Raw genomic sequence first — 16,029 nt, 5'->3', positions numbered from 1 at the left:
GGCTCCGAGCACACATCGTTGGCTCGTGTCCAGCTTTTCCACCACCAGTGCCCCCAACTCCTTTTCCACGGGGCTCCTCTCTAGCACATCGTGCCATAGCCTGTAGTGATAACAACGATTGCCCTGACCCAGGTGCAGAACCTTGTACTTGGCCTTATTGAACCTCATGTGGTGCTTAGGATTGTCACTGGGTTACGATAAGTCAATGACCAAATCGATCGTAGCTCCTCAAGCTCTATGCTAAATGCTGTAGCGTGCTGCATTATTTCTAAAGAAGTTTATGTAATATGTTTGATAAAGGCTTCTGGCACACATAAGTAAGTCCAAAGCATCTCTGCTCCTTAGGTTGGTGTTGTACCAGATCCCTGCATCGGAAGTAATTGTTTGCCATTGACTTTGGGTCATCTCATATGTCTGGACAGCTGTTAGGAGATCCTGTCAAATCTTGCCTTAGCTTCTGCAGGAAAGACATTTATTTGTTCACTAGAAAGCACTGGTATAAATAGGATATGGAAAAAGCCTAGGATGTCTCCTTGCTGCAGGTCAAAGAGTCACAGAGGTCTAAAGGAAGACAGCTGAACAAAAAGGCAGCAGGTGGAGGCTTGTACGTACTATTGAGGATGTGTCTTGAGGGACAGGACCATGGAGGGATGGTGGTGGGCTGTGTCTGTGCATCTTGGCATGGGTTTAAAGTTCATATCTCTTGGAGGATTATCAGATCTCGGGATAACTGATCAGGCTGTGTGTGTATTTTTAAAGGAGGCAGCCTGGAGTCTGAGATTAAAGCTCTTTTATTGCAAAGTAGTAAAAGATGAATCTATGGTCATTCAGGTCACATTCTTACCAGTAGTCCAGGATCCGTGTGAGGTTTGTGCTCAGCAGATTTTTGGGGACCTTTGTGTACTGTGGTCGTGTCTTTCAGGTTTAAACTATTGCATCTAAACTGGGTGCACTGCCTTGTCGCTGTATTTCCCTATGGTTTTCGTGAAATTTTTTGCAATCATGTTTACAGTACACTAAGAATCCAAAAGCATAATTCCAAGTAACGTAATTTATTAAGAGAACCATTTCCAAGCAATTTCTACATGAAATCACTGCAGTGATTTCTACACCAGTCTAGGCAGGCAGCCTTGAAGTCCTGGGGGTGTCTTCCTAGTTGGTTGCCGGCTCTGTGCAACAGGGACCTCCATCTGGACATCCCTGATGATTTGTGGGAGATCCAGCAAAGCATTTAAAGAGCTGTTTTGGAGCTATCTCACATGCCATCTCTGCTTTGGATGTCTTTCCCAAGCTGGTGTTGCAAAACAGCTACTTAAATTCTTCCTAAAGATTCATTTCCATGAAGCTTGGAAGGAAATAGCTGACTCAGGAAGCTTGTGCAGCCAAGTGTTGCAGAATATGAGGACTTGCACTGGACTTCAGCAATAGGCAAGTTTGCTCTTCAATGCTTTGTTGGGTCTGCTCCAATGGACTTTATGCCGTGTCTTTTCAGCCCAGCAGCGCTGTCTCTGCTCCTGCACCACAGCCTGCAGGCTGGGTGCTCATCTGGTAGTCCCTGTGGATGGGTTGTCTGTTGTGGTGAGAGAAGTAGTGGACACCAGTGGAGTGAAGTGATGCTGCAGGAGAAATTGAGTCCATTTCTGCATTTGGAAAGGCCACATCATTCAGCAGAAGATAGCACATCCCATGGTGAACCATACTTTGTGTCAATCCTACACCTAGTTTTTGGGTGCCTTATTCCATCCTTGGGTGTCCCTGCGTAAAGCCCTTCAGTCGTTGAAGCACAAGATTATCAAATGGTGGGAAAGGACCTTTAAAGGTCCTCTAGTCCAACCCCTTGCAGTGAGCAGGGACATCTTCCACTGGATCAGGTCGCTCAGAGCCCCGTCCAACCTGACCTGGGATGTCTCCAGGGATGGAGCCTCCACCACCTCTCTGGGCAACCTGTGCCAGGGTCTCACCACCTTCAACATAAAAATCAACACATCCTGTTGGTTATGGCAAGTCCAGTTGTGTTATAAAGACCAGACAAAATCATCCCTCTCAAAACAGAGACAGATGTGATGTTCAGACCCATGGGAGGGTTGTCAGCAGTGCCTGTACCCCAAGACCAACGAGGTGACAAGAGGAGTTGTGCCCCAGAGGCAGCCCATATGAAGGTGTCGTAGTGCTTTTCCCAAGCAGACAGATGCTGTAAGCCTCATTAAAAACGTCTCTGCCCTCCAGCATTGTTCTTATTGGCTGTGCTGCTTGTCTTCCGGAGTTCATTCTATGTTTTCGAGGCTGTGTACATGTAAGACTTAAAGCATGCATTACATCTGGACTGTTCAGAGATGATTTTAGATCCTGATCATCACCATTTAGACAGGACGATTTTCTACACTTCCAAAAGGCTGTGTCCATCCAGATGTGTGGGCTGACTGGGATAGACTTTATCCTCAGTGACAGAAAGGCATAAAAGAAGTGTGGATAATTTCATTTTTGTTTTCGGGAGTGAACATGACATCTTGTTCCTTTCTCATCTGAGAAAAATGCAAACAAAAATGAAACTAGAGCCAAATGAAACCAGTTTGAGAGAGAAAGCCAAAGCAAAAACACACAGAAGTCCTGTGTTCTTCATCCTTGGAGCTAGTGGTTGTTGCTTTCTGTGGGGTTTTGAGGTTTTTGATTAAACTGTGTGGAACAGTCAAGCTTATCTAAGTGTTTCCCACTCTCAGTCATAACAAGGATAGAAGAAGGTCATGGCTGGACTGTGATGCTCCCTCCACCAAAGCAAAGCTGAGCTACTATACATATGCTAAAAAGGTCTGTGTGCCTTGGATGGAGATAGGCTTGGTGAAGGGTGTTTTGAGGGAAAGTCAGGCCTCTGGAATAGAAATTGAGGCCTTTCTCCTCATTATATTAATAGCAATATTCCCCAGACCTCCAGGACCAGTTTTAGCCACTATAAAATTCCACCAGCTCCTCACTGGGATCCTTCACGCCCTCCAGTTTGGACCACGATGTCATTTGCCTGCCCAAAGCCAGTCATGATGGGCTTTCTTGGCTGCAGCAGCAATGCCGTGCCCAAACCCCGGTGGGATTTTCAAAAACCTGTGGGATTTTCAAAAACAAGGTGGAGAGAGATGGCCCTTCGTGCAGTAGAGCCAGCCCCACCAGTCCTCCAGTCGCAGGTGCAGTTGCCGCCTGCCTTGGGGGTGCTCTGCTCCTCCAGCTTTGAGAGGCATCATAGGTAAGTGGCATCTGGGGTCCTAATGGGAGTGGAAGGTCCCACAGAGTCCATTTCTGCAGCAGATCTTAACCTATCCCTTATAACAGCAGCTACTAAATAATTGCAGGCGTGTTAGTAGCAAAGCTGATCATGAGGTAGTCCCAGGACTGATCATCGTATTTCTGAGCTGGATCCTGGCACAGAGATCCTGGACAGAAGAAAAAACAGATCAACACTTCCACCCAGCTTGGATGTCATCTGCAAAGAAAACACAATGAGGAATGTTTTCATTCAAACACCAGCAGGATGGAGGGGATGCAAAAGGTTTGACCTTGGCCATGGCACCAATCTTCATTCTCAGCCTCTTGCCCGAGTGGATGCAAATCCAGATTAGTTGTCGATTGCTGGGTGGCCCTGGCCATGCCCACTAGGTATCAGGTTCTGCACAAAACCAGGATAAAACCACCATCCCTCCTGCTGTGAGGAGCTTGCTGTGCCCCAGAGGCCTTGTCCTCCACCAACAGAATGTAACCCTATGTTGTCCTCCTGCTCTCCGCATGCCAGACAAACAGTGGGGGCTCTAGGAGGACTTGTCTCGCTCGGGGCGGGTGGGATATGAACAAGGCTGATGGGACAGAGCAACTGTGTTTTAGACCACAGCTGTCCACGTGTCTGGAGCTATTTTCCCTCAGCCCTGTGCCTTCCAGTCCCTTTCCTCGGGAATAAACGATGTAGTAAAAACTTGCAGGAATCCCGTATTTCTGAGCACGCAGTCTGATAATCACCAAGACAGCTGAAGCCTTAGATTTGTTTGCGTAGGCTCCTCTGACGGAGTAGACATTTGTCAGATCTAAATTCTATTGAAAGGTATCTCATTTTGTTAATTAAAAAACAAGCAAAAAATCAGTGGAGAAACAACACCATCCTGTTTCCAGCTTGGCAACCCTGACTGTCTCCCCTTGGTTTTTAGTTCTTCTGCAGTTCTTTTGTGATTCTGAATGACCCTTTAGTTTCCACATTCACCCATGGCCAAATCCCTGGTCTCACTGAAGTCAGGGGGAGTTTTGAACTGAATCAGAGTTCGGCCTTTGAAGTGAAAATAGTTATTTAACATTAAATGGAGTCAAGAGGTAAGAGACCCTTGTGCTGTCTAGATACTTTTTCTTGTAGTTTAAGTATGGTCCTCTGCAAGGCGCCCTGTCCTTGCAGTAAAGGATGAGCAGAGAGGGACAGAGGAGGGATTACACAGTAACTGTGCCGTTTTTCTGGGATGAATTCTTGCTTTTCTTGAAGATGCTACTGTGTGATTCAAGCTTCAGCTGCTTCTCACTTCGGCAGCACAAACCTAAAAGCCTGAGCTGGGAAGTCCCTGTGGATTCCTGCATGGTCTGGTTCCCTAAGCTTGGCAAGTCACCCCAAGCTGCCATCTTGGCACCTACACTCCTGCCCTTGAGCGAGCTCAAGGTTGTTGCCATCAACTCAGCCTCAGGTGTGTGGTGGGGTGTCCTGGTCCCCCTCCTATCCCTTCCTGGGCCTCACCATGTCCCCAGCACCTTGGTCACACCTGAGAGCAAGGATGGGTCAGCCCAACCTCCCTGCCTTTGTGATGATGTGCAGTCAAAAAAGTTGTTAAGATCTGGGCCCAGTTCTCCCTTCTTTGCCTCTTTTTTGCTGCAGAGTCCTATTTCTTCTTGGCTTTTCTTCGTTACTGGGGTGCTGGGAAGATAAAAGCTCCCTGAATGCTGGATGATCATCCAGCCCTCTGCCTGCTGCCAAGTCCCGGACGTTGCTTCTTGTTTGCAGTTCTCCTTCCTTTGCCTTTTATTTTTTTGCAATTTTTTTTCCCCTAACTTGTTTAACTCTGGTGTTTTCTGCCCTGTGGTCAGTGGCTGCAGAGCTTCAGTTCATGTTTGCTCTGCCCCTTGCCGTGGGGATGTTGCCTTTTAGCTGTCCTGCACAGGGACAGAGCTGCCTCTCCTCTACCCGTCCTATTGCAAAAGCCCCAACACAAATAATCTTGCACATTCCACATTGGCTTAACTGTTTGGGTTTTTTAATCTTAAGCCTTTTTTTCTTTCATGGCAGAAATGGTTTGGTTTGTAATATTATTATGTCATTAGGGAAAAAAAAACGTCCCCGCACACATTTCTTGCAGGAATTTACAGCAGAAGTTGGTTCCCAGCTCATTTCCAGGCGTTTTGCCTTACTTCTGCTTAAATTAAGGCTGTGTCTGTGTTCAATTTTTATTATTTCTGTGCAATATTTGGAACTTAAGTACAGTAGCAGCCTGTCTGGCTCATAACTGAAGACTAAAAGTGAGCTCAAACAGTTAATCTCAGATGCTTGAGACAAGAGAAGAGCAAAACCACAGAAAGCAAATGCTGAATTGTATCAGCAAAACTCTTGCACGCTTAAGCATGTGAGGTCTAAATACTACTAAAAAAAAAGGGATTTAACTAACTTTTGTTTTGACATTTTTGCTCTAATAAGTGTTGCTCTTTACAAAGCAGTTTGTGTGATTTCATTACTGAGAGGAAACAAAGAAATGCCAGGAAAACTTGATGTGGAGAATCTGTCCTCATAAAATGCTTGCAAGCTCCAGCAAACAGGAAAGCTTCCCCCATCTCCTTTTTTTTCTTAATTCCCTGCCATTCAGCTTGCAAAAAAAAATATTTTAAAAAATCCCCACATTCAGTATCTCAGAAAACCGGATCTGGTGGTCTGAGTCTAAACCCAAATTCCTTCCACTGCCACCACAAACAAGCCTCTTCATCCTGCGTTTGCCAAACACGAGCCCTCGCTCTTTATGGTTGAGAGCCAGTTGGCCTCAGAAAATAGTTTTTTTAACTCCTGGGGATGCCAAGCAATACAGATTTGATGGGCAGATGGCTTTGGCAGCCAGGGTTGGAGACTGTTTAGCCTCTCACCATTGAAATGTATTTGTGAATGGCCACTTCCTTCGTCCGAGCGCTTGTAGCCGAGCGGTGCAGATGATGAAAATAAAATTAATTGCTGTGCAACGGGTTTAAAATGAACACTGCTATTTACCTGGTGGTGAGGGTTTAGGGTAAGGGATGAGGCTGAGCAGGAGGGTTATAACAGCTACAAAACCAGCATGGACCCAGCCCGGTGTGGTCCCCACCGCGCTCACAGTTGTTTCCCTGTTTCGGGGGACGATGCTGGGGAGATGTCACAAGCAAGCCTCCCGGCAGCCGTGTAAGGAGTATTGGAGCATTCCATGTGTTCTCAGACCCCAAACTGGAGTTAAAGAAGCAGCAGGCAGGCAGGGAGCTGCTGCTGCTGTGCTTAAGGCTGACCCTGCACTGGCCCAGGTGAAGGCAGCTGATGCCGTGACCATCTCCATCTCGGCTATGACCTCCATGGTGGCTTTCCAGCTCTGCCTTTGCCACTTGGGACAGGCATGCTGCTTTCCACGCTGCCTGCGTGGAAATCTGAAATGCCCAAGCATGCCAAAGCGTTTTGTCCATTCAACTGTTGGTTTTTCAGGGATCTGCCGTCTTGGCTGCTGGTTACAGCCAGCACACAGGGACTTGCTTTCTCCTTCTGAGCTGCTATAGTGTCTCAAGCAAACCATTTTCAGGCACCTCCTCCTCTCAGTGGCTGTTGAATTTCCATATTATCCGTTTTGAGCCATATTCACATAACCTCCTTTCTGAAGGGAATGATCCTGGCTCCCCTTGCACTGGTGCCAAGCGTGGTCCTCAGCTTCTTCAGCCATACACACATCCTGTCCCAGCGTAGCAATGGTGAAGGACATGAGTAAAGAAAGGCCAAAGAAAATGATTCACTGTGGGCAAAACTAGTATTTTGCTTTCTAGCTTTTTTTTTTCCATGCTTACAAGTTCCTGATACACTTAAAATGGTTGAACTGCAAGCCAATGCCAGAGTCTGCCATGTTGTTCCAGCAGAGGAGGAGGCAAGAGGAGCGAATGGTGCTGTAAGCCACATGTATCAAGAGCAGCTTAGGTCTTAAAAAAAACAACCATCTCCTGGTAATTCTTGTCTGCTTGACTTTCTGCTGCTCAACTGGGACTAACCAGGTCTCCTCCGGTTTAGTGTGGAAGCAACACAGAAAACTGGGAGAGATGTTCCTAGGGACTAAAGTTGTGTTATCTCATGAAAACTTTCAGCTGAAATATGCCTGTTATTTAAAGGAATTTAGGTGCATGAGTTGGTACTAGCTTGTGTTAAATGCCAGGAAACTGACTTGCCTCTTGCAGCAGGGACACCGGCAGAGCCCGCCTCCCAAGGACATATTTGCTGACCTAACATGACCATGCAGGAAAAGGTGAACTAACAACTTTTTTTGACTTTCCAGGCGACAGCAGAGACTTCCTGGTGGGAACAAGTCTCAGCAACACGCAGATCATCAGCAAGGTGGCACCAAACACAACAGGGACCACCAGAAACTCTACCAAGGAGGCCAGGCCCCTCACTCTTCGGGCAGGACAGGCCACCACGGCTACAGCCAGAACCGGCGATGGCACCACAACCAGAAGCACTCGCCCAATGACAAAGAAACGCACAGAAACGCCAAAGAGACTGAGAATTTGAAAATCGAGGACGCCTCTGTCTGCACAGTTCATACTCCTGTGGAGACGCACCGGGGCCCGGAGGCTGTGGAGAAGCAGTCTCAGCAGTACGTCCAGGAGTCGGAGACCAAACGGAAAGACAGTATTCATGAGCGCATTGGGGAAAGGCCCAAGATCAATTTGCTTCAGTCTTCCAAAGACAGGCTGCGGAGGAGACTAAAAGAAAAGGTACTATTTCCTAAAGAAACACTAAGTTTCCCTTTCTCTGAGAGTCTGACTGTGGGCCATTCTCCATACAAAGACTGGGTTGGGCTCAAGGGACCTTTCCATGAATGCACCTAACTGATCTTAATCTCCCAGTGTCAGCAATTCTCTTGAAGTGCCTTCATGCTTCTTCAGGAGGCCTTTCATTGGCACAAAGCTAAGGCTAAGGTTGCTCATGGTTGCTACCAGGTTGAGCTCTCCAAGAAGATCTGGGAAGTCTTCACCCTACCCACGGTGAAGACCACTAGGGACGTGAGCTGCAATGTCAGTGCTCCTTCCCCAGTGGCTGATCCCATCTGACAGCTTCCCAGCCTGCAGAGCTCATCCGCTTTGCAAAGAGGTCTAAAAAAGACAATTTGTCTCCACAATTACTGAGCTTTGACTTTCTGAGTGCTGAACAGTTGGACTCAGTTAGTTAAAAGTTGATATCCATTTATCTCAGCAGCGAATTGAAAAGGCCCTTATCTCTCCCCCTTCCTTCCAACAACCCAACAATAACAAAGCCATTGCATGCAAGTGACGGAGGAGAAATCCTTTTTGGAAACAATATTCAGCCTCAGATTTCTGAGGAATTCAGAGATGGTATCTCCATTTGGCCCCTGTGAAACTCAGATTCTTTCTCTTGAGATTCTGGAGAAAGACTGGGAAAGGTGTCCATGGGGATATCTCCAATGAGATTTCCAAAATACATAGCAAAAATAACCTGATCATACACAATTGCATGGGAGTGCATGTTGGAAATTTATACTTTTGAATGCATGTGCATTTACTATTTATGTATGTGGGATGAGGGGGAGCAAGTGATTTTGTTAGTTATTTTTATGTTCTTTAAAGCAATAGGAGTGTAGCAGAGATTTGAATATTCATTTTAATGCTCTCCTTGCAACTGTATAGTCTTATAAGAAATGCATCACATAAGCACCCACTCCTAGGTGGGTGTTGTCAACACAGTTGGCCTCTTGGTTGGAGTTTGGGACAACACCAACTGCTGTTTGGCACTGGGTTTGTCCAAAAATTGCAGCAGGTTTATATTTTAGCACATTTTTAAGACTGGGCTAAAGGAAGACTAGAGCAAGCAGGGTGCATGCCTTAAAATGGGGTAAAGGGGCAAATGCGTAATTAAATCTCAAAGCAATGAATGCTGTGGTAATGACTTCAAGTGAAACGTGTGACAACCAAGGGACAGAAAGTTTATAGAGTTTTTCCAATGCTGGAATCCTGTGACATCTTTAATCTCAGTTTACGTCATTAAGTATATATTAAAAAGTAGATACTTTGATAGGATTGATATCTAAGCGTTTTTCAAACATCAGTGCACTTCCAAAATAGAGGGGAAAAAATGTCAATTATCTCCATTTTGCAGACATCCGCAGAATTCTGTCCAGGATGCTGACAGCAGTCAGAGGTGGTTGGACCTTGGCATCCTGGCTCAGGATTCTTGAGCATATCTTTTCTCTGAGCCAAAGCGGGGAGGACTCTGTGACTGAGTGCTTTGAGAAATGGGGAAAGAGAACATTGCTGGGGCAGGAGTCATTCTCTTATGTTTTTCAATGCTGGAATGAGACCATTGTACCTCTAACAGATGCTTTGATTTTTCTATGTCTGCTTATATGTCTCCCCAATCCCCTTCCCCCTTTACTGTTTGTGGAAGGACATGGGCTGATATGTCTGTTTTTTCCTTGTGTAACAGACGCCTTGTCTTTCCCTTTTCACGGACCAGGACGAAGTCACGGTGGAAACCACTAATCCTGAAAAGAACAAAATGGACAAATTAATTGAAATCCTCAACAGCATGAGGAACAACAGCAGCGATGTTGACTCCAAGCTCACCACCTTCATGGAGGAGGCCCAGAACTCCACCAACTCTGAGGAGATGCTAGGGGAGATAGTCAAGACCATCTACCAGAAAGCGGTGACAGACCGCAGCTTTGCTTCCACAGCAGCCAAGCTTTGTGACAAAATGGCCCTTTTCATGGTAGAAGGAACCAAATTCCGGAGTCTGCTTCTCAACATGTTGCAGGTAATGAGATAAAATTATGAGTTGTATGTGGAAATACGGTGTCTTACATCAGGGCGCATCTTTGAAATGAATGAGTTGCTCATGGCAGCATCGCCGTGGCACGAGGAGAAGTGGACTTGGAGGATCTTGCAGTAGAGGGTCTTGGTCTTTGCTGCTCCTTTTGGCTGAAGTCCATCTCAGCAGCAGAGATTCCAAGTGAAGTCATGGTCCCCAAGGAGGCTGTTGGTTGCATCACTTGGCTGAGAGGCTTGCTCCTAGTTTCTGATTGCAGCCCAGATTGAGATAAATTTGTGTATTTGCTGGTTATTCTGGGTGACTTGTTTACTGTTATGTGCAGCACTGGTTGGTTGTTCTGCTCCAAAACCATAAGCTGCAGAAAAGTTGGTGTGGGAGAAAAAAGCGGTGGCTCCGATAACTGGTCTGTGATAATGGTGTGTGATGGGGAAACAGGACTGTCCTCACCTGCCTGCGATCTGCTGGGGGACCAGGTTTTGCTGTGACACCATCTGCGGGAGATTGCTTTCTGGGGAGGGTGCCACATGGACTTCCATCTTTCTGCCTCTCTGGAGACAGGATGTGTAGAGCTGAAACCGTGATTTCCATCTTTAATTCAATATGTGTTTCCATTTGACTGTTCCCTCACACACACGTCATCTGTGACTTGTGCAAAGCTCTCATTTAATTTTCCTGTTCTCTGCATGTGTCTGTTGCCCAGCATCGCTCCAGCTCCTTACAGATGACCTTGTCCTTCTTGCTTGTGTTGGGGATTATGCTATGCCTGGCTGCCAGTACCTTGTGCAGGCTGAGTTGTCCTTTGGGCAACAGACCAAGCTGGGAAATAAGGAGCAAAATAAAATAATGAAGAACAATCTGTAACATAATCTAATATTTAACGTAATTATGATAATTTTGAAAAGTCACTGATTTGGTGATACGCTCTGGGTGCGTATCAAGTGATTTATTTCCAAAGCTACTATAGAGTTAGAGGAGATAAATTGTGGTCGGTGTCAGTCTGAAGTTTAGCAGCAAAGGACTGCAGGGAGCTCTCACCCATCCGAGCATCCCACTCCTCCCATGCCAAGTCACTGCTGTGTCTTCTCCTGTTTGGCTAAGGGATGCTAAGAAACCCAAAATGATGTCCAGGAGCAGCGGGCAGTTTTCCAAAAACCAAGGATGATGGCAGTCTTTCAGAGTTGGTGAGAACTCTTCCAGTTTGCTTTCTTCTGTTGCCCCAGCATTTCCACCCCTAAAAACAGACCCAGTAGGCTGATTTATACTACAGTGTCATCTGCAATAATAATTGGCTTCCTATTCAGCTCTTCATAGCATGAGTGTAGGATAAATAATTTATTTCTTATCTCCAGAGAGTCCTAAAGTGCTTCCCAGGAACATGTAGGCAGTCTCAGTGTGATGGAAACTCGATGTCTGTTGTGGAAAGCTGGGAAGAAACGAAATGCAAAGTTTGAGCAGGGTGTGTGGGTGCCTGAGTTCAGGTGCTGGAGCATAGGAAAATATGCAGAAGGGATTTGCTCGGCCTCACACTGCACATCTTTTAAAAACGTCTTGGTGGGGCAAAAGGTGACAGATCACTACAGGTCGAAAGCAAAGTGCTCTGTGAAATTAAATAATTTAACATTTCCTTTCTGAGAGTAAAGGGCTTTGACTTTCTCCAAGCACAGTTTACTTCTCCAAACAAAATAATCAGATGCTTTTACACAGATTCATGAAGTACTTTGGTCAAGCCCTAAATCAGGAATTTTTGTGATAACGTTCAGGCTTGATAGCCCTGGCTGGAAACAGACCCAGGTGTGGAGCACAAAAGATTTGTTACAGCTGCCTTGATTAGACACAAGGGGGTTGATGGTAGCGACATATATTATCAAATCAATATGGTATATTGGATAGTATATGGGTATTATGGAGTAATATGAATATCATACAGATATATTTATATATCAATACAGTGTAGTGATATATAGTTGAAGATACAACATCATAGCAGCCCTCCAGGAACTAAAGGGGTCTACAAGAAAGCTGGAGAGGGACTTTTTACAAGGGGATGTTGATAGGACAAGGGGTGGTGGTTTCAAACTGAAAGATAGGAGATTTAGATTAGCTATCAGTTCTTCACTGTGAGACCCTGGCTCAGGTTGCCCAGAGAAGCTGTGGCAGCCCCATCCCTGGAAGTGTCCAAGACCAGGCTGGATGGGGCTTGGAGGAACCTGGGCTGGGGGGAGAGAGGTGTCACTGCCCATATTGGGGTGTTAGAACGAGGTGATCTTTAAGGTCCCTTCCAAACCAAAGCAGTCTATGACTGCGTTATTACCCAGCTCCAGTCCTGGCCCTTCCACCGTCAGGTGTTTTCCTTAGCCCTTTCTGCATAGTATGCCATTAATTATGAAAATAAAATAAATTTTTTTAAAAAAGTTACATAAAATGCTTGCTCCAGAGCAGGATTTGTGTCTTTCTAGCACCTTTCAGACTAATCTGATCCCCGGACGTAAGGAGCTCGGCTTGCCGGGCACCGGCGAGCTGGGGAATTACTCTGCCGGGGTGTGATAAATCAGGATCAACGTGATCCCCCTCTCCAGCTCTGCTGGCGCCTGGGGCCAGATCGCTCACCCCCCCACCTGCTCCTGGCAGATGCTCCTGTTTTGTAGGGGCTTGTTTGTCCCTTTCTCTCGGGACTGCGACAGCAACAGCTCAGCCCCACCGGAGGATCTCGTAAATTAATACATTGACCTGTCAAGCCGCCCGGCCAGCAGCCCAGAACCTATAGACAGCATCCCTGTACCCTGCCCGACCTTAAAACAAGCAGAAAGGGGACTGCACGTGTTCACAGCTTCTCTTGGGGGGCTTGTTTTGATCGCAAAACAGATGCCAGCACCGTGGCACGGGAGTGCTGTCACGTCATCCCCCTCCTTTCCCCTTTCCAGCAGCTCTTCCACAGCGCATCCCCCATTCCAGACTCTAGGGGGATTTATCAGGAGAACTCTGAATTCACCCATCACTCTGTGTTTTGGTCCAAGTCTTGAATTTGGGTGCTGCAGACCTTTTGGGATGTTGAAGGGAGGCGTGGAAAGGAGATTGCTGAGTTGGGCAGCTAGTCGAGCTGGGAGAAGTGCCTTGAGACAGCGCTGGGCAGGGGTCGTTCAGGCGTGGTTTTCTGCTCGTTAACTTTGGTTTAGTGTTTGGTACAAGGAGCAATTTTGAGTCCTTGGGACAGACCTGGCTGAATTGAGCACAGGGAGCTTGGGTGGATGGGGCCATGCAAGAACATCATGGTGGACACATGCATGGTTTCCTCATCCCCCTAGAAACACCTTCTTAATTAATAAATTGAAAATAAGTCTCCTGCAAGAGGTTTTTTGCTTATCGTAGTTTCACTCATTGGCATGTCCAGGCTGCGGTACTTTTTTTTTCTTGGTGGTGGGTGTTCAGCAATGCGCCACAAACCCTTCACATGTAACATAAGTTGGAGTATTCCTCTGTCGAACTGGCCGTGCTCTTTATAGCAGAGCTGTGTCTGCATCTGAGCTATGCAGAGCCAAGGGTATTATTAGAGTGGACATCACTGGGGCTGTAATTGTACACTGCTCCCCTTAGCAACCGCGACCAACAGCACATCAAACAGAAGGCTGATACCTTCTTTTAATAAAAAAAGAAAAAAAAGCACACCACGAAACGCGCATCTCGACACAGAGCAGCAGAACCCATCCCTGCTGTTGGGAATGCCTTGGTGCCCGTGGAGAAGAGTGATTTTCTGTTCCACGCCCGATGGCATACCCACACAAGGGTTTCTTCATCATAATAGTTTTAATCTGTTGATGCCCCAGGAACGGCCTTTCCTTGGTTCAGCCCTGCGTTTCAGTCTGGTGGCAGAAATTGCAGACAAATCCCATGGCATTTGGCTGAGACTGCGCGTGGGTTCTGGTGGACTCAACTGGGTTTGAGACCATCAGTGTGACCTCTTCTGCAGGAGCTCAGCCATGAAGGTGGCCAAAAACCTGTTGTTGTCAGCCCAGGCAGAGGATAGAAGAGGAAAATTTAGGTTGCATCTCTTCTTGCAGTGTAGATGTTGTGACATTAGAATTATGGAATCCTAGACTGGCCTAGGCTGGAAGGGACCTTAGAGATCATTTATTCCAACCTCCCTGTCATGGGCAGGGACACTTCCCAACTAGATCAGGCTACTCAAGGCTCCGTCCAACTTGACCTTGAACACCTCCAGGGAGGGGGCAGCCACAACATCTCTGGACAATTTGTTCCAGAGTCTTGCCACCCTCGTACTGAAGAATTTTTTCCTGAGATCCAATCTAAATCTATTCTCCTTTAACTTAAATCCCTTTCCTTTTCTCCTGTCGCTGGACACTCTTGTAAAAAGTCCCTTCCCAGCCTTCCTATAGGTTCCCTTCAGGCACTGAAGACAGTTATAAGGTGCCCCTGGAGTCTTCTCTTTTCCAGACTGAACAATCCCAGCTCCCTCAGCCTGTCCTCATAGCAGAGGTGCTCCAGTCCCTGGATCATCTTTGTGGCCTCCTCTGGGCTCGTTCCAACGGATCCACGTCCCTCATACAGTGAGGACACCACAACTGGACGCAGTATCAGCTACTGGAGAATCAGTCAGGGCACGACGGGAAGTGTTCACCATGCTGAGCACAAGGATTTGGGAGCAATGACCTGAAATCCCTCCTCTCCTGCAGGCTGCTTCTTTATTTGGGCAGCCCTTTCTGCCTCTTAGGAATTCTGAGGGTGAAGACCCCAAGGATGGTGACATGGGTGGATACTGCAGGAATTGGGACATGGAAGTAATGTGCATGGCTAATGCTGAAAGGCAGTTTATTTCCCCCTTAACATGATTAAGGACTGGGTCTCTGGCAGGGAACAATTTGTGGTTTGATGGAGATGGAGGCAGGAGGAGCCAAGCATGGCTGGACAGCATCTGACCACGTTCAGAATTGACTGCAAAACCCAGTGGCCCTCACATTGTGGCTGTTTTTAATTTATATGGATTGCAGATTGTCCAGGTTGTGCACAGAAAACACAGCAGTACCACTTGTCTCAGAAAAGGCACTGCCCAGGAGACGTCAGAGAAGTTGCTTCACTGAAAGAAAGGGGGGTATAAAAGGTCTCAATGTTCTTGGAACAAACCCTAAAGCCATCAAGGTGTGCATCTACAGTGCTCAGCTCCGTGCAGCAGCGCCACATCCGTCTCTTCCATCCGTGCATGAGCCCAGCGTCGCTGCCTTTGGTTTCTCTCCCAGAAGGATTTGATGAGCTCTTACCAAGACGAGGTGGTGGTTCAGTGGCTCGAGCTGCTCCCCATTGTCTCCTCTGGGAGAATGAGGGACATCTTGGTGGCAAACCTCAGAGCTGATGTGTGCGTGGGCTCTCCTAGCCCCCAGGCAAAGAAATAGCAAATGATGCTCCCCTTGTGTAAGCACCTTCGTTTGGGGGTTTGCAGAAGCACAGAAACCACCTTCCTTACACCTGCACCGATGCTGGCAGCGCTGTCCTAGTTTTGTAAACTATGGTGGAGACCTAACCAGCGAAAGCTGCCTGCAGAATGCAGGAATTTGTTTTCTGTACACCCAGGGAATTCAAAGGCAATTCTAAATTCATGCACACGCGTATATATGTAGTATATATATTTATATATGGGCTTAGAGGAGGGATGGAGTGTTCAGCGCAGCAGGTGGCTCCGAGGAGCAACTTCCTGCTCTCGAGCACAGAGAAAAGGTGCAGCGGGAAGGAGGGCTGTTCCCTCTTGTTTACCCTCAGTTATTTCTCTGAAGAGGTTCTGTAATTCTGTAACATTTGTTATTTTATTTTTTATTTATTCTTTTATTATTTGGGGGGAGGTATTTTATTTTTAGTATTTTTACTGCTTTTGTGTTGTTATTTTAATGCATTTTTATTATGTTATTGGATTTTTATTATTTTATTATTATTACTTTCTTATATTTATTATTTTATTATTA

At 46.6% G+C, this 16,029-nt stretch overlaps 1 protein-coding gene across 1 annotated transcript; it reads left to right on the top strand.

Moving 5' to 3' along the window:
• Positions 1-7,550: 7,550 nt before the first annotated feature.
• CTIF (CBP80/20-dependent translation initiation factor) lies at positions 7,551-10,048 on the top strand (the record flags this gene model as incomplete). Its single annotated transcript, XM_009879097.1, has 2 exons — positions 7,551-7,992; positions 9,749-10,048. Coding segments are annotated over 2 exons (742 nt in total), but the record flags the coding sequence as incomplete, so codon positions are not given.
• Positions 10,049-16,029: the final 5,981 nt, after the last annotated feature.

Source organism: Apaloderma vittatum, unplaced genomic scaffold (genome assembly GCF_000703405.1).
Source record: "Apaloderma vittatum isolate BGI_N311 unplaced genomic scaffold, ASM70340v1 scaffold30491, whole genome shotgun sequence".
Taxonomy (NCBI): Eukaryota; Metazoa; Chordata; class Aves; order Trogoniformes; family Trogonidae; genus Apaloderma; species Apaloderma vittatum.
Note: the sequence above shows the minus strand (reverse complement) of the source record. Positions and strands in the feature narration are given on the sequence as shown.